Raw genomic sequence first — 22,205 nt, forward strand, 5'->3', positions numbered from 1 at the left:
ATTAAGTTTTTAAAATGCACAAATTTTGTGCTACATACTTCACTGAAACAAGGATTCCTGACTGTAGTCATATCTCTGTATTTTATTAAAAAAGGACAAAATGGAGATTTCAGTTTCATCACATTTATTCCTAAAATGAACTTCTTAATGTATTGTTCTGTTCTACTCGTCTATTTTAAGTTTTCAGATACAGTGAATTATTTTAAAGCAAATATCTGCAAATTCTTATTCTAGGACTGCTTCTAGTCATACTACAGAGAGACAGATGTCACATGATCTGGTTGCTGTTGGCAGGAAAACTGAAAATTTTCACCCGGTGTTTGAACACATGGAATCTGTGACACACAATGTTGAAAACGACCCATCGAGAGAATTTACTCAGGAAATAATCACAATTATCCATCAAGTTAAAGGTGTCTGTAATATTTGGGGTATTATACATAAAGGTGTTTATGTATTTATAATTATTAAACTCAAATCTAATGAATTAAATAGATACCTAACTCAAGTGGTTGCCTTTGGCTTCATTCTGTGTTGTTTAAGGAAAATGTAGGGTGAGGATTTAAAAGTAGTTGGGTGGAGAATGACTGGGAGAAGGTCTCAGTCCATAATAGAGGCATTACTGTGGAGTGTTAAGCTCAAAAGGATTCTATGCTAGTACCTAAGACTAAACTGCATGTTTAGGAACAAGAGAAGAAAAAAGGAGCTTTGCTGTAGTCACAACTTCCTAGTTTTATGTAGTTCCTTTAACTTTTCAGATTAGTATTTAGACTGCTGCATCACGTTCAGCGTTGAACTCTATTTATAGATTCTAGTCATTTGAGTACTACTGTGATAGAGCTGACACATAGTGAATTTTCTGTTGACCTTAATCTTATTAAATAAGAAGGGTGTCTAAGCTGGGCTGGCCTAATCTTTCATTTGTGCATGTTACACTGCAAGTGGAAATAGTTTGAAATTTGATCTCAGAAGTTGTCTTGATGCCTTCAGAGTTAATCTTTTAAAAGATACAATTTCCCACGATGCATTTCAAATACTACAAATAAACATTGCTGTATTTAATATCTCTTCACAGCAAACTATTTTCCGTCTTCTGACATAACTCTACATGAACGGTTCTCAAAAATTCAGGATAAACCAATTGCAAATGTGAATGAAGTTAAAATACACTTGGATCCAGAAATTCACAGGTAATTGATGTGCTTGCCTTAATTTATTTGTATTAAAGTAGTTAATCTGCAGTAGATTTTACGCTATGTAAATTAAACTAAACTGCCTGCTCATAGTCTGTAAAGAATTCTGCAGTTGGTCAATAATGCTTTTGCTATTTATAGTGATGGCACTTGTTTTTTCTGTAATATTTTTGTGTTCCAGGAGGATTGACATGTCTCTATCAGAACTTCAGAACAAACGAACTGTGCCATCTGAATCTCCCCAGGTATTCTGATTACCTAAGTTTTTTTGCAGACAGTAAGTTAAAATGATATAGATGTAAATAGCATCTTCCCCTTTCTATTGGTAAGTCATTTTAACATGCTTTGAAAACCATCAGTAATTCTGACTATTTTGAAAGACATGCACGCTGGAGCATGTTTACAGATAGTACAACGGTGCAAGTATACTATGTTCGCTGATGAGTAAAATGCAGGTGTGTTCTCCAGAGTAGCTGGAGTGTGGTTATTCCTGCTGCTTGAACCCCTAGCTATTTTTAAACAGTGTAAATACTAAGTAGGTGACTGACATGTGGCTCGTGCTTTCCCTCTGATGTTAGAAAAAGCCTTAATGTTTCTTCTACCCTAATGCTAGAATGGCCTGACATCCACCTAATTCCTCAGAATGCCATTTTATCTCATGCTTTCGTCCAGGGACACAAGATTTTCTGTCTTCCCCTTTCAAGCTATGCCTACTGTGATTTAGTTACCATTTTTTTTTCTATAGTACAGGTATGTGGAGATTCAACTTAATTAAATTCCAGTAAGTTCTACTGTTCTTAATTATGTGAACATTTTTGCCTTGGTGACTCCATGCAGAATTCCAGTGCTCTGTTCACTGTTGTTTGGACACTTGTGAAAAGGCAGATGGTGCAAGAAAGGATAATTGTTTGAGACTACTTTTTGTTGCTGTTCTGAATTTTGGATCCTTGGGTTGATGTGCATCTGTCCTATGTGCAGACAGGTGAACTATGTTAACAAGGTTATATACCAGATGCAACCCCTGGAGGACAGAATCATGCTGGTGTTTAGCTATTACTAGCTAACTTGACTTTAACCCTTCCTCTTAACTAGAACATTATGAGAGTGTTAGAAGATCCAAATGATCTACGGCATGATATAGAAAGGAGGAGAAAAGAGAGACTGAAGAACGAAGATGAGAGAGTGTTTCATGTAGATGGTCTAACTCCAAGGTAATTAGCAAATAACAGTCGTCTTGGCTCAAACCTGTAGTTCTCTTACGTGTTCATTTTTTGACTTCCATGGTTAAGTTCACTCGTGTTGTGATTATTTTCAATAGTTTGTCCTTGTAAATTTGACTTGGACTGAAATGTGACTGACATACATTGCAAGCTACTCTGTAATGGCATGTTACCTTGAAAGAGGTTAAGCTGCAGTGGGAAAACTGAAAAGCAAGCTCAAACTGTAGCACTGAATGGGAAGAGGGAAGAAACGAATTTAAAGATGCTCAACTATTTTTAGACTCCTTGATGTGCCATATAACAACAGTCTCTTGGTATTTTGTAGTTTCATAAAAGCATTCTAGGATGAATACATTGTTGTGTTGCCCTGGTTGTTTGGTAATGTCATGTGGAATATCAAAAAAAATTGGAATTCTTCTGATTCTTGGAGAATTTTATGAAGAAAAGCTAGATTTTTGGAATCGCTTTTTACTGCTATGAATTCCTCTGGCAGGTTTGTTAACCGTGTTTGCCTCAGAGGTGTTTGCTAACCTCAGTCATACTGTTTCATTTTTTGATGTTGCGACGTTGGTTGATTAGAGAGATGACTTGACTTATTTGTATTAGAAGAAATGTTGATTAAAGAATTGCCAGAGTATAATGAAACGTATCTACACTGGAGTTGTGATTTGCAGATAGCTCTTAATATGCTGCTGTTGGTTCCTTTTAAATGCAGTCTATAATGGCAAGTAGTGGCAACGCACACGTACTTGGAAAACTGACTTGTGAAGCTGCAGAAAAATGTTTCTTGTGTTTGAGATTCTTTAAACAGAAAAAAAAAAATTATGAAGTGAAAAAAAAATAAGTATACTGGACTGTTGTCTATAGCCCTTTATGTTCCTGGGGCTGTGTCTTTAGTGTATGCTTGGCCTGATTATCTGCAAAGGCTTTTATTTGCCACTTTCCTGGTTGCTGTCATGCTTACCTTTTGTGTATGCCGCTCAAAGCGGGAAGCTCAAGTTATTCCAGTGTGACTGCCCTGGAATTTGATGTGAGGAGACATTAGGTTGTCAGAGTAACGTTGACAATGTAGTGTGGGCTGAGAGCGGTAATGATATGAACAATGGGTAGAATTTTCCTGAGATCCGGGCTTTTTCATAGCTCACATACGACATACTGACAATGCTTATGAGCTAATCCAGTGCACCCCTCTTTTGCCCTAGTAATTTATTTTGCAGATATGAAAACTGTTTCCGTATGTTTCATGAACTATAAATTTTGATTTCTAGTGGTTACTTTTCATGGTATATGTTTTATTTAGAGGTTTATGGACACATCTGTATTAGCAATGTGCTCATTACAAAAACCAACAAGCAAGCAAAAGCCCAAAGCCAGAGCATCCTCCTTGCTGAGGATGAAACTGGAGCATCTAGCTAGCATCTATCTATTTATGTGAGTTTCTGTCGGATTTGGGATTTCATGAAATGGAAATTTCTGTACAACTTTAAAGATAGCACAGTATAAAACAACTGCTGAACTGCAAGAAGCATTTCAACCAGTGGAGGGCAGCAATGACCAGCCATGCAGACTTAGCGGGGTGAGCCAGGGAAACCTGATCTGCATAGCGAGGATTTCAGGGAGGCAGAATAGCTCTGTTAATTTGTCATTGCATCAGAGAATACAGCCTACTACGTAATTCTGTGCAACTCGGGCTTCAGTTTAGTCAGAGGACTAGTAATTTGTCAAACGTCCTAGATAAAAATTACTTAAAACCTGTCACTTTGTACTTCTAAATGATACAGATGCTAGACTAAGGTCATTTAAAATACAGGCTTTTGATACACAATGGCTTTAGATTTTAATTGTTCATTCTCTCCCTCTGTCTCACATAAGCATCAGGAACCAGCAAAGCTGCAATCTTGCGAAATTACAAAACTCTCAAGTTGATGGCTTCCAAAAGCCTATGAGGTTCATTAAGCCACCCTTCAGGAAATTTATTGGGAAACCTCACCTGGTAAGTGTAAATGTAGAATTAGTAGCTTCTGCAGTTATTGTTCTTACACTTATAATCTTTTTTTTTCCTGTGTTGTCTGTGCTGATGTAAATTTAACAATCTGTGTTGTCTTGTCCTTTTAAATTTCAAGTGAGGCTTTATTATAGTTGCACTTCGCTCAACAATAAAACTGCTCATAGTTTCACGGTTCTAGTGCTGTACTTACTCAGATATGCGTTGAAGCATAGATTAACACAAGTGAGCTAAAACCACTTTTATGACCAAATGCTGATCCAACAAAATTCATTATTTTGCTTTTGCACACCTGTGCAGTTCTCATAACAGCTTTGCTATTCTTTTTTATAACAGAGCAATGAGTTGGCCAGGGATTTCTTGTTTCAGAAAGCTAGTTTAGATCAGTATGCTGGGTGAAATCAAAACATTTTTTCAGCTACTCCAGAAATAAAATGGTAAACTTTAGATCTCTTATCGAAGAGCAGGAATAGGTCAAACTAAACTTTTGAACACTAAATTTTAAGTTCAAAATTATGTAGTGAAATTAAGGGGCTTTATTTCATAAAAACTCACATTGCTTGTAGCTTTGTGAAAGAAATTTGTACCTAATACTGCATTTATTCCACTTAATGACACACTATCTGAACTCTAAATTAGAAGGCCTTGTTATTGAGCAGATTACCTGAGGTAATGTGGAACAGCTTGAGAAAAAGAATACTCTCCTGCATTCTAGTTGTCAGTGGTTAGAAGGGAAGGTCTGAATTTTTTTATGTGCGGGTGGCACTGTTACTAGAACGGTATTTCTCCTCATTATGATAAAAGTTCTGGAAAGCTCTTATTTTAAAAACAAATAAAAATGAGGGACAAATCACAATAATTATGAAATGTCTGAAATAATGTTCTTGAGGATGGAGTGTTACACAATGGAATAGCTTATCAGTGTTGATATTGCCTTTATCAAAGCTAGTTTGGGCACTTCTTTCTTGGGCTATCTTTTTGTGATGTACTTTAATACTGAAATGGGGAAAACAGTTACATTAGGTTCAGTAGAAATAAATTTGTCTTTTCTGGAAAATTCCTTCTAAATAAATATAGTCTTATTTCCAAGGGTTTGTGCTTGTTTAACTTAAGGAACTAGTGAGACCAGAAAAGCTTTATTAATGTGTAGTACAAGTCTAAAACAGTGTGGTTTTTTGTTTGTTTGTTTTGGTTTTTTTCTAGTGGGTGCAAAATATAAATTGTCATTCTTTATACATTGTAATTAATACTATATGGACCGCGTTCCAAAGACTGGGAAACTTATTTGAGGTCCATAAAAAGTAGCTTTTATTTAGTCAAAATTCTGATCATCGCTGGAATGTAGTTGCCTTGCAGCTATAACAGTGCATCTTTCAGCGTGAAAAGTTTTTAACAGTAAAAAATATTTATTGAAGACCAAGCTCGAAGTCCCCAAAACCAAGAAGTACTTGCTCATTTAGTAAGATAGTAATTGCAAATAGAAAGGGAGTTATTTTGAAATAGAAACGGAGTTATTGTTAGATGTGCTGAAGATTCAGGAAGATTGCATTTTGATATCCAATAGTGAACTGCAAACATGCAGTTTTTAAAGTCCTGCACCACAGTGAGGAGTTAGCCATTCAGAACAATAGTAGCCGTGAAGGCATGGGTATCACAAATGCAAGACTTCCTAAAGAAGGAATGACTCTGCATGAAGTCAGCCATGCAGAAGCTGGTTTGCAGACAAATGAGAAATAAAATACTTTAGTTTGCCATCCACATTTGTCAGTAAAAATACAATCAATGTTCGCCAACTGGCTTGGAGGGCTTACAGACATTTTGCAAATGTGTCTGCAGTACATTAATTGGCACTCTTTAATTGCATCTCCTCTTCTGTTTTTGTGTTTCTGTTCTTGCCTTTTGATTCTTACTCTGCTCCCCTTGTCTGTTTTCCTGTTTATGTAGTATGTCTAATGCTCAATATGTAAACTAATGCAGAAAGAGTAATCTTTTGCAGGGCAGAGCAGATCACTAATACATCTAACTTGTATCTGAGGCAGTACAAGTAATTCAGCTGAATAAGCTAGCTCCAGCGGTGTGGCACTTCCCATGACTTGTAGGCATGCGTGAGAATGTATGGTGCTCATAAACGGCTTTCCTTGAAGGAGTTCTTTGGGACTGGGTGTGATCGGAGAAGAGCTTACCCTGGTGGCAGTAGCTCAAGCTCCATCTCCATACCTGTAGGCTGCTGGCACTGCTTTAGTATTTGCTGTGGGAGTTAAGTGGCGTGGCATCCAAGCAGCCAACTGTAGTCTCAACTGCATGTATCATTTCTGTGGTGAGTAGGTTTTCTGTAATAAATTCAGAGCTGCATGACTGTATTCACTACTACTTTAGGAGTATAATCTCAGTAGAGTTGAAAGCAACCTTAGAAAAACAAAAATGAATGACGGTAAAGGCCGTTTGTAGCTGCTTTCTGCAAGAGGACAAATGTTTTGAATTTGCTATTCAGAGTCTTGTATCAGAATAGTAAACACTGCCAAGCCCCTGGAAAAGTGTAAGGACAGTGTTTGGAGAGCAATGCATTGGATGTAAGAAGTGGTTTGATGGGTCATCAGAACATTGATGATGGCTCGACCACACCTTTTAAATAGGAAACATCCTAAAATGAAGGATGTGTTACTGGGGCCCAGCAATACATGGAAAAACTGAGAAAGTTTGAAACATAAGCAAGAGCTAAGATACTAGGTGTTGAAGAAGAAAGTAACTTTTTGTGGTTTTGCTCAGTCTTATAGATTCTTGGGTAGATATTGGTTCAGATGGTTTCACAGTCCAAGCAGAGCTCTCCAGTTCTTGTGGGAAGCTTTTTCTATGCTGCAGAAGAGATGCAGCAATAGCACATTGTATTGGCAAAATTGTAAAGGTGTGAGAAAACATGTGAAAAATTACACAACAGACATCTCCTCCCACTTTTGTTGAGGAGAGGTCCACCTGTAATTTTAAAAACAAACCCTTGGAAATCCAAAACAAAAACTCTTAAGGTCTGTTTCCTCTTGTTTATAGGTAAATATTGAGAGAAAAATATGTCAGAGAGCCAAGTTTCAAATGACAAGCACAACAGTGCCAAGGCTCAGAAAATATGGAAAAATAAGTCTAAAAAAAGATAGAAAACCACTGCAGCATCTAAATTATAACACAGAATTTAAAATTTAATTTACTGGATAAATATTTGCACATTTTTGTCTTTGTTAGTAAAATTTCATTGTGGTTTTTAGTGCTGTTGCTTGAGGAGCTGTGGGGATCAGCATTGGAAAAGATGGATGCTTGAAAACTGAAAGGCTTGATCAGTAGCTCATATCTGATGCTAGGATGTTGCCTACTGTGAAAACAGATGATGTGTTGGTCATACTAAAATGTCCTTACAGTAAACTATCAAAATGTGATATTAACACCACTTTTTTGCTCTCTTGTTAAATGGATGGTATTAGTTATTTGGGTTAAAATTAACCATGGAAATGGTATTGACTTGGTTGGCCTACTTCTGGTATTCCATGATTAACCAATATGAACTTTTCAGTGCAAGGTATGAGCACCTTTTACAACAGGCCAGTGAAGGGGAATGCTTCTTTTAACAAACAGGAATTTTTTTAAATATTTTTTTTTATCTTGCTGGATTCTCAGCTTTAATGAGGAATGTACTTCAACATGGAGCTTCCTGATTTAATTATATGTTGTATGGACAAAGTTAATTTGATTTCATGGAGTATCTTCATATTTTTAGGAGGAGGGAGCTGGGAAGTTCCTGACATGCTTTTTCCTCTGTGTATTTAACTTTCCGTACCTTTTTCCTTGGAAAAGCCATTTTGACTACTTTGATCTCACTTCATAAAGTCTTCCTCTCTTTTTGTTCTCTGCTGAATCCCTTCTTGTCAAGGCATTTTAAGAAGCTAAGTAGTTGACTTGTAGGCAGTAATATATTCTCAAAAGAAAAAAACCCAAGCTTAATCCCAGTTAAAAGTTCACTTGGATTCTAACACTGTTCTGTTGTCTTTCATACACCCCACCCCCCCATTAGTATATCCTAAAGTGTTCCTGCCACTGGGAAGGTTTGGTACTTTGTCAGAGAACAGAAATTCTGCCAACAGCAAAGCATGCATTTGCATTTATTAGATGTTAGTATATATGCAATATTGCATGAGAGTTTCTGTCTTAGGCTCTTTGTAAAATTTATTTGAAGCTGTTAAAATTTCCTTTGAAAAAACAGAGTTCAACAGTATTGGAACACTGGTGATTATTCAAGAATGGACCATAAAAAAATTTAATTTGATTGCTAAGAGTTTGTTAGCAAGTCTGTTTTGTCTGCATTAGATGACTTTAACGTAGTATATGCTAGTATGTAATGCTTCTGAAAATATTTATAATTGTATGCAATGATGGAAGAGAATGATATTTTAGCTGTGTGCATCCTTGCAAAGTAGCTGTTATGGGAAAAGTTGGGAAAGGGCCAAAATACACCGGTAGCACAGTGGCTGGAGGGGGAGTGCTCTATTTTAGGCAGCCATGGCTGTTTGACTGCAGCTGTTCAGTGTGACACAACGGTTTCCATACCACTTGTCTGTGCCACTTGCTTTTGATACCGTATGCCTTTCTGTAGCAGGCAAATGATCTTCACAACGCTTTCCTGTAATACAGAGTTAAAAGTAGAATCCTCTAAGGACCAATGTAACGTGCTACACGTTCCTTGTCTGGTTGCTGCGGTGGCGTGCACAGTAACAGTGCCTGTGTCTCCTCTAAAATACACTAACCTATGATGACCATATGCTAACCAGGGATGTCCAGAGTAGTAATCTTGTTGCTCTTATCCCTAACTCAAGGGATGACTGCTATAGCAGCCTGTCTACTACACTTGCCGCATGCCAATTGACGCATCTGCTCTGGGGGGTGGAAAAACTTAATTGGGTTGTTACCTGCTTAGATCTCCAAGAAGATGATATTCCAGTAGGATGGTCTCTATTATCATTGGCTTCACTCCAGCCAGCCTGGACTCCAGGCCCTATGCTCCTGTTACTCTGGTTCCTTCCAGTGTCATTGTGTCAAATGCTACAAGATTGGAAGAGTTGCAGTATTTGTTAGTATAACCTGGAAGCTTTATATGTTTTCTTGAATAATTTGGTAACATTAAGCTAATAACTCTTGTTTTCCTACTAGAATTCTTACTATTCTTCAAAACCAAGTGATACTTACCCTCACAGACGCATTAGAGGACATCTTGAAAATGCAGGACCCATCAGAAGACACTTTAAGGTACAGATCAGCTTTCATCAGACATGTTACATAAGAGTAGTTTGATCTTGTTGAGTTTGGCAACAGGAAACACATTTTTGAAGGTATTAAGTCCCATGAAAAATAGTGTCCTCATAGCCTGATTGTTTCTCTTGAAATAATGGGAGGCTTAGCTTTTAGTAGGTAGAGGGGCTGGCAATGGATTGAGCAGGGTTGTCCAGTATTCTATCTGTGCAGTTGAAATAAGTTAACTGCAAAGTTGAGAATGAGAATTGCAGAAATTAGACAATGACTAGAAAGCTTATCTATCCAAAAAACCTGGTCAGCTTTCTTTCCTTCACCTGGTACCTGCGGAAGCTTGAACTATTTCCCAAGACTGGGAGACATGAATTGTATTGCTTTCAAAACTGTATTACTGTTATTTTATTAGCCCTTTCATATAGGGATTTCTGGGGAACTAATCTCTTGTGTATACCCTGTGTACTGCTGTCTATGCATTTAAAAAAATAATTTTAAAATTGTGAAGCTTTATTTTTGGAGCCTCAAGATGGTAGGCGGCCAACTCTGCTTCTTCCTGGGGTAGTGCAGTGGCTTTCTAATGCCTTTTGATTGTAAAATGTGTCATGAGTTCAGCAGAAAAAACAAAACACTTTCTTCCTTTTCTGCTGCCAGTGGCATGCTATGCATGGATCCAGTTAGAGCTCTTCAGGGAAGTATTAATCAAATCTACACTCATTTTCTACCTTAACATTACCCCTGCTTATTTAACAGGTGTGTTCTCAAGAATAAAATAACACACAGAAAGGTGGTCATCTTGCCTGTTTTGTAGGTAGTGAAGTTGAAGTAAAGTTTTGATGGCTAAGTTAAGTAGCTGGTGGTTTTGGATGACATTCTGAAAGGGGGGCAGTGGAGGTGTGGGGTTTTTTTGTTTGTTCCTGCTCCCCCGACTAAACATAAGAAAACTGCTGGATAAGAAGGCTCTCAGGCTCTCCCATTCAGGTGTGCTTTACCAGCCAATTTTAGTCGGATAGCTAAGCTAATACTAGCAAAAAATGCTAACTTTATTCTACTGAAAAAAAAAAAAAAAATCTTCTTTTTCCAAGCTGAAGCTAAGTTTAAAGTGTCAGCCTGATATAACTATTTTAACGTGTAAGGACGTCATAGCCTCTTAATCAGTATCCCCTCTTTACTGTCAGCCTACAGGGGATGGGGGGGATCTTTAGCACTGGCTGCCATACCATTGAGGCAGCGTTGGTAGCTGATGTAATTTAAAGAAAGCGGAAGACTGCTTTCATTTACATCAGCCTACAGTTCTGGAAGTATGCAAGTATGAAAGTGTCCACTGAAGTTTTCATCACACACATATGTGAATGTTGCCTGAATTTTGCTGTATACAATGATCTGTCCCATGGTGCTTTAATATTTGTAGGGAAAATAGCATATGCACTTGTATCGCAGTTTGCATATGTGTATAGCACATTTATCATTGCCATGGAAACAGTGCTAATTTGACTTAATTGCATCAACTTTTTTAAAAAAAAATTTAATTTCCTCCTGTGTAACATAGAGGGTTTTTCCTTCCCATGATGTTGCTGAAGCCTGCTTAGGAAGGTGATTTGACTATCTTCTATACTCAGCAACCTTTCTTGGGTGATTATTTAAAAAAAACAAATGTACAAACAAAAAACCCCACCAAATAACCACACACACACAATCCCATTCCCTGCCATCCCCCCCAAAAAACCCTATCCCCACCACATTTCTTGGTATATAAACCCTCCTTTTGCTTATAATGAGAAAATGCCCATTTTATTTAGAGTATTTAAAAAAAAATAAAAATCTTGCAGTATGTTAAACTCTTTGAAAAAAAAAAAAAATTTAGAACAGCCTTTTTTATAAAGGGTCTGGAGAAATTTTTATAAAATGTAAAAGGCCTTTTTTATAAAGACACCTGGCAGCGAATCACTAAGCCAGCCTTTAAGTAGGTACATGCATGGTAATCTTCAGAACTAAACTTCATTCGCTGTTTAACGCAGTTCAGTGTGTTAATGGCTGTGGTGGGTTTACCCCAGCCAGCAGCTCAGCACCACAGTTGCCCACTCCCCTCAGCTCCCCTCCTCCTCCGGCAGGATGAGAGAGAATGTGGAGAGCAAAAGTGAGAGAACTCATGGGTTGATGAAGACAGTTTAAGTGAAGGAAAGAGGAAGAAAAAAAGTTAGGAAAGGCTGTCGATCACCACCTCCCACAAAAGCTGAGTGATGCCCAGCTGGTCCTCAAGCAATGGCTCCCCTCCTCCAAAGCCCCCTCCCCTCTGTTCCTCTTCCTGAGGTGGGATGGCACGGGATATCCCTTTGCTCGGCTTGGGTCAGCTGTCCTGGCTGTGTCCCCTCCCAGCTTCCTGCCCACCCCCAGGCCTACTTGCTGAGGGCCAGAGTAGGGGAAGAAGAGGCGGCCTTGGCGCTGTGCAGGTACTGCTCAGCCAGAGCAAAAACAGCTTCTTGTGAAAATTAACTTGTATCCCAGGCAAAAACCAGGACAGATGATTTGGGAAATAACAAAATCTCTGCGTTTGCATGAAGGAACCTCTGTTCTGTACAGTCCATTCTTAGCTGTTCAACAGCCACACAGTGAAAAACATAGAGGAAAAACTGATACCAAACTTACTGCAACCTCAGAGCATGTGATTTTTCTTGAAGTGATCCTCATTCTGTCAAAAGGAGACTGATTTTGCCAAAGTCATTCGGTCATACTCAAGAAGGTCTGTTTCTGTGATGTATTTTGTTCTCTTCTACTCTTTAAAGGTGGTTGTAACAAGAACTTGGTGATAAGAGTTTTATATGGTCAGGATGTTTCATCTTTTTTAGCTGGAAAGCTGCTGTTTGTTTAAATTTGGGGGAGGGAAAACCTTTACATTTAAAGGATGAATATATAGAGGAATGCTTTCTCTGAGGACCATGTTGGAAAACTTAGACTGGCAGTACTGGAAAACTGAGAAATTATGGTAAATGGGGGGGTTTCTTTAAAGACTCTTACTGCTTATTTTGTTGGAGGTCTGAGTGTTTGGGAATGAAAACCTTTGTGTAACTTTAACTGCTGTGGTGAGGGCTGATCTTGCTATATTCTTTCTGTGTATTTATAATGCTGTTCACCTGTAACAGCCTTTTGTTATGTCTGTGGCCTCTGCTCCTGGTCCCACACTAGGTTAGATTACAGTATTCCAGTCTGGAGGTGACAGAAGTATAGAGCAATAAACGTATGTTCAAACCATAAGATCTTAAAACTACAGGAAAAATACATATATATACTGACTTCAATTTAGTATGACTTTTTTAGAAGTGTGGCCCACCACAGGCCTGACATCACTGAATTTGTTAGCAATAGTGAGGCGTTGTCTCAAACTTTTTTGTTGCTTCTGGTTTACTTTAATGAAAGTTTGAAAGAATGTTAAAATGTTGTGCACTACATTTACTTTTTTTCTATGAGGAAGATAATTTCAGATGTTGTAAACAGTGAGTACAATACAGCAGTTCTTTGAGCCACGTGGTAGCAGTGTGAGGGGTATTAATTGGGACATAAAGGAAGAGGCTCTGCACTTGCAAATGCATACTTCTGTTGTTCAGTACTGTAAGTTTTACATGTGTATAACTGTAAATATAAACTATTGAGTTTGGGTGCCCTCATTTGCACTTTTTTTTTCTTCCCTTCCCCCCCCACCCTTACAGAGCAACTTTGCAGATGGCCGTTTGCAATCCCATTATAAATCAGGCTTAGTACAGAAGGGTTTATATATTCAGGCTAAGTACCAGCGGTTACGTTCTGTTGGTGTAAGGGGATTTACCACTAATAAATTCAGAGATGGATTTTTGAGGAAAGAAAAGGTAAGTTGGCTTAATTTATTTTTTCACTAAGCCATTTATAAAATATGAATATTCATATGATCCATTCACATTTTTTAATCCCCATGGAATAAGTTGGATGGGATCTTCTGGAATATTGGCTCTTTGTACTTTACAGGCAAACTTGATTCTGCACTCCTATTTCCTCCATGTTTATTCCATGGAAACTTGCTTTGGGTAATTGCAGATCAGAGGTGGCCTGTAAAATTCTGCAGTTGCTTCTGTTTCAGCATTCTCTCCTTGAGCTCAGTTCATCTGTCTTCCTAGTGATAGGGAGAGAGAGGCGCCCTCTGTAAAAATACGATGTCCTCTTAGGATCTGGTTTTAAATCAATGTGAAGAGTATTAATATTTTTTTTAGTACATCTGTGTGTTTCTCCTCTTTTGTTATGTTACCTTCAATTAATCATCTGCTGTAAAGTACACACCGGAGTGCTGTTCTGAATAAAGCATCCTACACTATATAATGTCTGTGTAAAAATGGTTTGATAAGCTCAAGCTGAAATAATTAGGCACATCTGTTTTGTGATACCTTTCAATTTGCAGGGCGTATGGGACAGCGATAATCTAGAACTGCAGAAGAACTTTTGAACCATATAAAATGTTACAGCTTTTGTGAGGATCAGTACTTAAAACGTTCCAAATCCTTTATTAGAATTGGTCAAGTATGATGAAAGTAGTGTGAGGTTACTCGTGACATCAAAGAATTGGATTAGACTACCTACACAGCCCCTTGCAGTTCTGTGTTCCTGTGCGAATTCTTGTTTTGTAATTCTGTGTCCACCTAGCTACAAGTAAACACACTTGCATAAGGATTTGTAGTTGGATTAGAGTTCAGTTCTTAGAGCACAGAAGCATAGGTTCCTAAGAGCTATTTTCAAAAAACCCTCAAGTTTACAGCCCAGTTGGGGGGGTGGGGCAAAACACAAAAACCCACAACACACACACACCCCCAAAACAAAAAAACAAGGAAGAAAACCAAACACTTTGGTACAGGCACTTGTTACTAAAGTATACTGGTGAATGCCTTTTACATTTGCATGGACTGAGAAGTATGATCTCTGAAGGCTAAATTGAATTGGAATTAGTGGAGAAGGACTTTTTCCAAAAACTATGACCTTGTAAAATGAGCATAGAAGTGCTATAACTTTGTTGTAGTGAGCTTTCCCCCAGTAATTTCCACTGCTTTTCTATAGTTGGCTATTAAGGTTCTTGTCTGGAACGTATAAAGCATGCTTAACACAATCTGGCTGTTGGGGATTATGATGTGAATTAGAGAAGCATAATAAGATCTGAATATTGAGTTTTAGGCCCAATGAAGAACTTGACTATCTTTTGAGTTAAAATAAATCCTGAAGAATGACAGCCGTTTTCTTAACAGCGTAATGATTGCTGGTTGGCTAATTCTTAAAAAACAAAACTGTTTCTCAGAGTCTAGCATTTCCCATACTTTGCCTATTGTAATGATTAAACTTGTCCTTGAGATTTGTTAAACTGATCTGAACATCTCTATTTCACCCTTTTGAAATAATTATGCATAGCCATCTTTTAAGGAATCATCTTCATAGTTGTGCTGTTTCAATCCATAATTGAGAGAATCTTGTATGTTGCGTACTGTAATAATACAGTACTTACGAAAGTTGGGAGGCTTTTTTCCACTGTTACAACTTGACAGTAACAATTTTTTTTCTCTCTGTAGGGAAATTTAAATATTGCAACAGAAACCTGAACTGAGCTGTGATCCTGAAGTTGAAACAGATAACACAGCAAAGGGAGCATCTGTTCATTTTTTGACAACTTTGTCAAGACTTAAAATAGGATAAAGGAACTAACCCTGTAACTTTGATTAAAAAAAAAACCTTTATTTTTCAGTAGTGGAATGCTGCAGAAGTTTTTTACAGTTTTAATAATTGCTTTTAAAGTACAGTATTCAATTGAAACATTGTAGTATGTACCTTTAGTTCCTTTTGCATACCAGTCTCAAGTAAAGTCATTGAAGGGAGTCTTATTTATTGAATACATTTTCTCTAAGCATGATGTTACAGATGGAACTTGAGTTGTTATACCCAGAGGTTTCTATGTTGAAAGTTTATTGCTTATGTAATAAAAAAAAGGAGAAAAAGAAAAAAAGTGCCTGAATTGTTTGGTAATAGCACATTAGCTCAGGATTTTCCAAGTAATGACCTTTTAGGTTGTGCAATAGATTTTACACCTCTGTTCAGTCATTTCCGTAAAACAGTATTTTGTATTACTTTTAGTTTAATAATATACTTGGGTTTCTGATGTGTATATACATTTGTAAATTGTTAGAATGTTGGGACAACTTTCAGTATTTGATTAAAATGAATGGTAACAGGCAGGTATGTAATGTACTGTAGCAGTAGCTTATAACTGCACTGAAAGCATGCTTGGGTTTGTTAGAGGATTAGTTGGTCTGTATTCAAAATTACTCTGTCTCATTATATTTTGGTGTATGACATTCTTGACGAAGCCACGTGTTCTCTAATCTTTTTTGTCATAAATGACTCGGTGATTTCCTGGATTCTGAAATTGGGGCCTGAAGTATTTAATTACAAGAAAAACAAAAAAACGTAAGTTTTCATACGCATGTCTTCTAACAAAGCTGTTCGTAATTGAAACTGCTTTAAATGCTGATAGCTTGTAATTTTGTTCAAAATCCCAGTAATTCTCTGAAGTTTTTTGTGTTGCAATATTGTTATGCTCTGTGCAACACTTAAATAACCAAACATTTTATAAGCAGCTATAAACAATATTGTGCTTATTTCCTGTTTATAACCCTTGCCTTAATATATAATATGATAGGATTGTGTGTATGTATTACAGACTTGTTCAGACTTTTTATTGCTGGTAAATTAAAGATGCATAGCAAGTAGTTTTCAGAGATGTTCTTATTTAAGAAAAAAGCTGTTCACCATATCCATGATATATGCAGGCTGATGTGTTTCTATCATTTCTAAGACAGTGTTAGCCATATAGAATGCAGACTAGTCTCTTGTGGATAGTGGATCGGAATTCTAATACTGGGTAGAGGTATGTTCAGAGAAAAGGAAATCTGTTTTTTTGGGTGGAAAATCAGGATGTGATTTCTGCATGCTTTTTTGTAATGTTTTTTTCCACAACGCCTTTAGCAGAGAGACTATTTAAAAGTGTAGGTATGGCTCAGAACAGCTAAAATAGTGTTACTTAAAATCTTCAATTCATGGGGTGTACTGCTTAGTTTTCATAGGGAGTAAGCAAGCAGGAAGCGTGCCATGTTCATTGATGTTGTGGTCATTCAACAATGACACCAGATGGTTTGTTTCTAAACCCCAAGTTCTCAGTTTAAATAACAGTCATTAATGATTCAGCTGGTTTTATAGTAACTTTGACATGCATCCACCAAATAGAAAGCTAAAGGAAAGAAATTGCCTGGTCAGATAGGGCCAGGCAACTTTCTGCAGATAAGAAAATACTTATTTATGCTGTCGGCAATGAATCTGGCAAAATCATCCTGTGTAGATTTATTGGGAGGTGAAAATAAGGAATTGAAACAACAGGTTAAGTGAGTCAACCCAAAGCAAATGTGTGCGGTAGCTGCAGTTGAGTAGCTTGCTGGCAGGGGGGTGCTGCATGCACCCTGCAGATGAGGGCAGGTTTGTCCTCAAGCCGACAAGCTATTCACACCGCACCTCAATGCACTAAAGCACTGTAAAACAGGTAAGAAGTGAAACCATATATGATATAGGACAAACTACTGAAGCTATATTGTCTTATTCAACAGGATACTACTGTTTCTGTTAAGCTTCCTGCAGTGTTCTTATTAAAGCCTGGAAGAGAACTCGTTGAGCAAATGGGAAAAGTGGATACATGAAGAAACTTCTGACGTGGCAGGTTTTGCTAACACTGCTTGGAAGTAATGCTGAAGTAGTCAGACTTCAGTCAGTTAATGCTGCTTTAATGAGGTTCAGAAGTGTGACTGGCTCCTCTGATTATGTACTTTCTTATTTTACCTTTGCATGACTAGGTAGCTCTAATTTGTTTTATACTTTTAGTATTTTACTACAGTTTAGCTTTGTTTTTTACTTCTACAACTGTGAACAACACACTAGAAATGGGGGGTTTTTTTGGCATGTTTACTGACTTTGATTCCCCTCCTCCCACCAACCCACCCTCGATCCCAAGATGAATGTCATATGATGAAATGTAGTCAGTGTTTCAGTTGCTTTAGCTTTTATTTAAGGTGATACCATTTGCTCAAATCACATGCTTTACCGATAACTTTACTTCACTAATTTAGCATTCTGTCATGATAAAACTTCCTATGTTTCATAAAATTCGTACAGAAATTGAATTCTGTGACTGGCTTAGGTGCTAGAGGCATCTACTGTGGTGTTATCTGTTGTGAGACATTGCTGTGTAGATTTATCTTTGTGAATTAGAGACTTGTGTCTATATACTCATACACAAATCAGCTTATTTATTCTTCTAGCACAGGAAAATTCTGTTGTACTGGAATATAATGTTTGATTGAGAACAATGTATTAAGTTACCGATTGGGTTGTGAAGGCACAAGAAAAAGAAGAAGAAAGGTCAATTTACTTGAATAACATGGTGCCTTTCTGTATTGTGACTGTGTTGCAGAAAACACCTGCACAAAGACTTAAGTAATATCCTGATTATTGCATTGTGTCTAATGGGAGCATAGACTAATAACAGTTGTTTAAAATAACCAATTTAAATGTGTGTGTAAGCTTCAGAAGGAAAACAGTGTCTCTTGTAAAGTCCGTCGCTGCATTTGCATTGGAAGGGCAAGTAAAAAATGTGATTGTCTAAGAGCTTTCTAGCTTTGTTTTATACTTTGAAAATATAAATGTGAATTGCCTTTCTTTTGGTTGACTTGAAATGACTGTTAAATTCTCATGTCATATTTTCAATTGTTCACATGTGAAATTGTTTTTTTAATTGCTATCCAAAATGCAATGGGTTTAATATGACTAGAGTCTTCCTTATAAGTGTCTGAAGTGATAACTTGTTGTGATTTTAGCATTTATTTTGGTGATTCATTTAATCCCTACATAAATTGGTTAGAATCCTCATTTAAAACTTTGTGACAATTGAGTTCACAAGGTTAACAAAATTCTGAGGTTAGTAAGTAGCAACACATTGCAGGGCTTCTACAAGCCTGCCTTAACTCTAATAATCACATGTTTAAAATCACCTTACCTGATGGATTTAGATGGTCTCGAGATCTGGACATAACTGTCTCAACTCAGGTAACTGATAGCAAAGGATGGGAGTAAATTCAGCTGATCACCGGTTGTAATAACAGTTTACCTGCTGCCTTCTCTCCCAAGGCCTCGAGGTGAAATGCTGAATTTTCTTCATATGAACTTAGTTGCTTTAAAACAAAACAAAACCCAAGATTACACTTTTGTGGCATTAAAAAAGGCAAGGTTCTCAAAACTTGCTTGTTATGCATTGGAAAGTCATTTCTGCTATGTCTTGGAAATGAGTAGTGAGAGTTGCTTGGAGAAGATGATTAAAGATTATAGCAAAGAGAGACTTGATTTCTCAGTATTCACCTTAAAAGACTGTATATAGAGGGAGATCTTTAAATGTCCTTGCTCTCTGAAGGGATCTTTTCCCATGCTGTGCAGAAACATGTTTCTTGCCTTTAAGCATCTGAACAGCCATCTACAAACTTCTCTACGGGAGAGCTCTCTAAAAGAAAGACTTCAGACTTGCATCCTAATGAATCTGAAAAAAAAAAAAAAAAAAGAATGTTTCTGCACATAACTCTGGCCCTTGACAGACTTCATTCCATTGCTGCAGGATTTGAAGATGAGAGGTTCTTCAGCCTCCTTATGAAGGAAAATAATAATGATAATAAAAGCCATTTCAAGATCTTTGAAAGCCTACTTTTAACACTTGACTTCTTAATAGACCTTAAGGACATTGATGAACGTTTAAGTGTGTTCTGTTTCAAGCTTAATTTTCATTAATTTTCATTGTTAGCATAAATTTTCAGTGTTAAGATCAGAGAAAACTATTGTCATAACACCTGCCCCTTTCTTCCGTGCCTGATGGATTTTTGTTGTTGGAGGGGTTTTTGAGTAGGTGTTTAGCCACGTGGTTTAATAGCTCTGTGCTGCCTGCCACTTTAATACTGTTTTCTTCTGTTCACTGTTCATTGCTCTGAATTTTGTCTAAGCAGTCTAAATCTCATGTTGTCTTTTTAATATTTTATTTTCTGTAAATAATGTAGTAGATGGCTTTTACTTTGTGACTGGCTTCTCTTTATTGTTGAGAGAAGAGACGGGGTGGAAACTGTTGTTCGAATACACTCTTCATGGAATAAACAAAGCCTCATTGTTTTGTTTTAAGAATAGCAGGAACTTTTTTTCTCCCCAATTAAATGAGGATGTGGACTAATGTCCACTTTTAAGGAATATATTAATGTTGACCTTATTTATACTGTAGTTTCACAAGGACCATCTAATGTGTGTATGTGCACACGTATGTACACACGCAAACACAATATTAGAAACCTTTAATGTAATTATTTCTAAGTGTGGATAAGAATGACATTTTTAAACTACTGAAGATGGAGTTAAATGCACACGTTTTAAGTCTGTAGTCTTTGGAGTCCTCAACGGTGCTTTTGACAATGTTATCCCATATTGAAGAGCCTCATTCCTAAGTATACATTAAGATGTAGGTATGTATATGTATGTTTAACATAGTTTATATAAAATCAATGTAAATTTTGTTTCTACAGACAATAAATCTTTTAACAAAATTTTTACTTATAATTAATTCAGTGATTTGATTCAGTAGTAGTTAATATTTGGTGCCATTTTCAGAGTATTTTACTTGATCTGTGTAACCATTGAAATTTTCTTTTATAGCTGTTGCTTCTGTAACTTCATTTATTGCTTCTTTTTGAGACCAAAGTATTGATCCACATTCTAGGCACACTTTTTTTTTGGCTAAAAGCAGCTCCCTTTCCAAAGACATAAAATGTGAATCTTCCCTCATTACTAGCATGAAATAGATGTTGGTTAAAAAAAAACCCACCACAGAAACAACAACAACAAAAAACCCAGCCAGAAACCACCTTGGAAAGCAGGTATGTCCATCTTCTCCGTGGCATTCAAAGTCCATAGCATCTCTGCCAAATTCTGATTCTTGTCCTGGAAAGGGACAGAATGGGGGAAGGTGCACATGTGCTTGGCTAACTTTACCAAGGTTTGCATTCAATAAAATAGCATGCATTTTCAAGAATTCCCTTAATACAGTATCATCAGTGTGAAGTGAGAATAACCATGTCAGATAATACTAAGATCCCCTAATAGAATGGAGTGAGAATGAGGTGAGGCTAGAAGAATACTCTTTCAGTGTTTAAAGGAAAAGAGTTAACTTTCCCCATTATTTACTTAAATTTACCATGATCCAAATCTGTCCTGATCTTCACTATATGCAAATAATTTGGGCTTTTAAAGATAATTCTGCTAATCTGGCTGTTATCCTTGAACTGGATAGTAAAGCAAAACTTCATGTGTGGTAGATCTACTGTGATGTGGAGTAGCTACAGGGACACACACACTGTTATTTTCACCCCTCAGGAAAAATGTTTAAACATTACTTGGTGGGATATAATGCTTCCCAACTCTTAGACTACAGTCTTCAGAAGTGCATGTCAGTTTAGATAAAAGTTGCTAATTTTCATCAATATCTTTAAAAACTTCTCTTTGCCTGTTAAGGAACTGCTTAAGCTAAAGAGAAGTTTCCTTTCTAAAGGCCATCATTATGTGTATTCATTCAACTTTTCCCAGAGAGGTAAGGTATGGGAATAAACCATGTATGTTGTAGTGTTACTTTGAAGCCTCAGGTGAGGTGTTCCTCTAAGTCTACCTCAATATGGACACCCAAGATCAGTCCTATACAAATTCTTTGACTTGGGAACAATGGGAAGCTAAGTCTTGGAGGTACTATTACAGTGCTCCCCCCCGTTTACAATGAGGTTTTTCAACTTTCTGGAAAGGACAACCTGCTGTGCTGTGTTACTGCTTTACTTGGGAAAGCCAAGAAATTCCCATACGTTGATTTTTAGTGATAGTTGAAATTCATGGTGTTCTCAAACAGATTTCCAAATTGGCTTTCTCCAATTTATTGTAACACTGACATTCCAAGATTACTACTTTGTGTTACTCCTTATCACACTACCAACCCTGAAGAGTTCTTCTAGAAACAGTGCTATTGATATGTCCAAGCTAAAATATTAAATTATACTATTTCTTCCACCTTTAACTACACAGCTGGAGCACTGGAAAGCCCAGCTTCATATAAAATTGCCATGCTAACAACAGAACTATCTTCCTTGTCAAACCTGGTTGCATCAATTCTACTTAGTTTGATGTGTTCTTTTGTTCTGATTGACTTGACAGCTTTGGCTAGTTTGTTGTAATGCTTAAGCAAAAGCTGCTACTTCTCATTCTGGTAATTTCCCCAGTATTAATCCTGTAAATTTTTCAGGTAATAGAGGTCAAATGCCCTAATGCAATGATGAATTGTTTCATTAAGGGGTGTGTGTGAATGAGTGAATGTTGGCTTTCTGATAGCATGTGACT

The 22,205-nt window shown here is 37.1% G+C and overlaps 1 protein-coding gene and 1 long non-coding RNA gene across 3 annotated transcripts in view; one reads left to right on the forward strand and one right to left on the reverse strand.

Moving 5' to 3' along the window:
* BCLAF3 (BCLAF1 and THRAP3 family member 3) overlaps positions 1-20,374 on the forward strand; it is a 34,993-nt gene extending 14,619 nt beyond the window's left edge. Inside the window, exons 5-13 of one of the 2 annotated variants that reach the window (XR_012838877.1) lie at positions 235-413; positions 1,076-1,190; positions 1,375-1,438; positions 2,286-2,404; positions 4,292-4,406; positions 9,606-9,701; positions 13,403-13,558; positions 15,275-16,166; positions 17,357-20,374. Coding sequence is in view for 1 of the 2 variants with exons in the window: in XM_075775489.1 (XP_075631604.1) it covers positions 235-413; positions 1,076-1,190; positions 1,375-1,438; positions 2,286-2,404; positions 4,292-4,406; positions 9,606-9,701; positions 13,403-13,558; positions 15,275-15,304 (874 nt within the window). In the remaining variant the exon portion in view is untranslated. Of the gene's footprint in view, positions 1-234; positions 414-1,075; positions 1,191-1,374; positions 1,439-2,285; positions 2,405-4,291; positions 4,407-9,605; positions 9,702-13,402; positions 13,559-15,274 lie in introns of both variants that reach the window. The other variant, XM_075775489.1, reaches the window with a different exon arrangement.
* Positions 17,604-21,834, reverse strand: LOC142605133 (uncharacterized). The gene is made up of 2 exons (XR_012838885.1): positions 20,693-21,834; positions 17,604-19,332 (listed from the first exon to the last, which is right to left on the reverse strand). It is a non-coding gene; the product is annotated as an uncharacterized LOC142605133 (long non-coding RNA).
* Between the last annotated feature and the right edge of the window lie 371 nt (positions 21,835-22,205).

Source organism: Balearica regulorum, chromosome 1, assembly GCF_011004875.1.
Source record: "Balearica regulorum gibbericeps isolate bBalReg1 chromosome 1, bBalReg1.pri, whole genome shotgun sequence".
NCBI classification, from domain to species: domain Eukaryota; kingdom Metazoa; phylum Chordata; class Aves; order Gruiformes; family Gruidae; genus Balearica; species Balearica regulorum.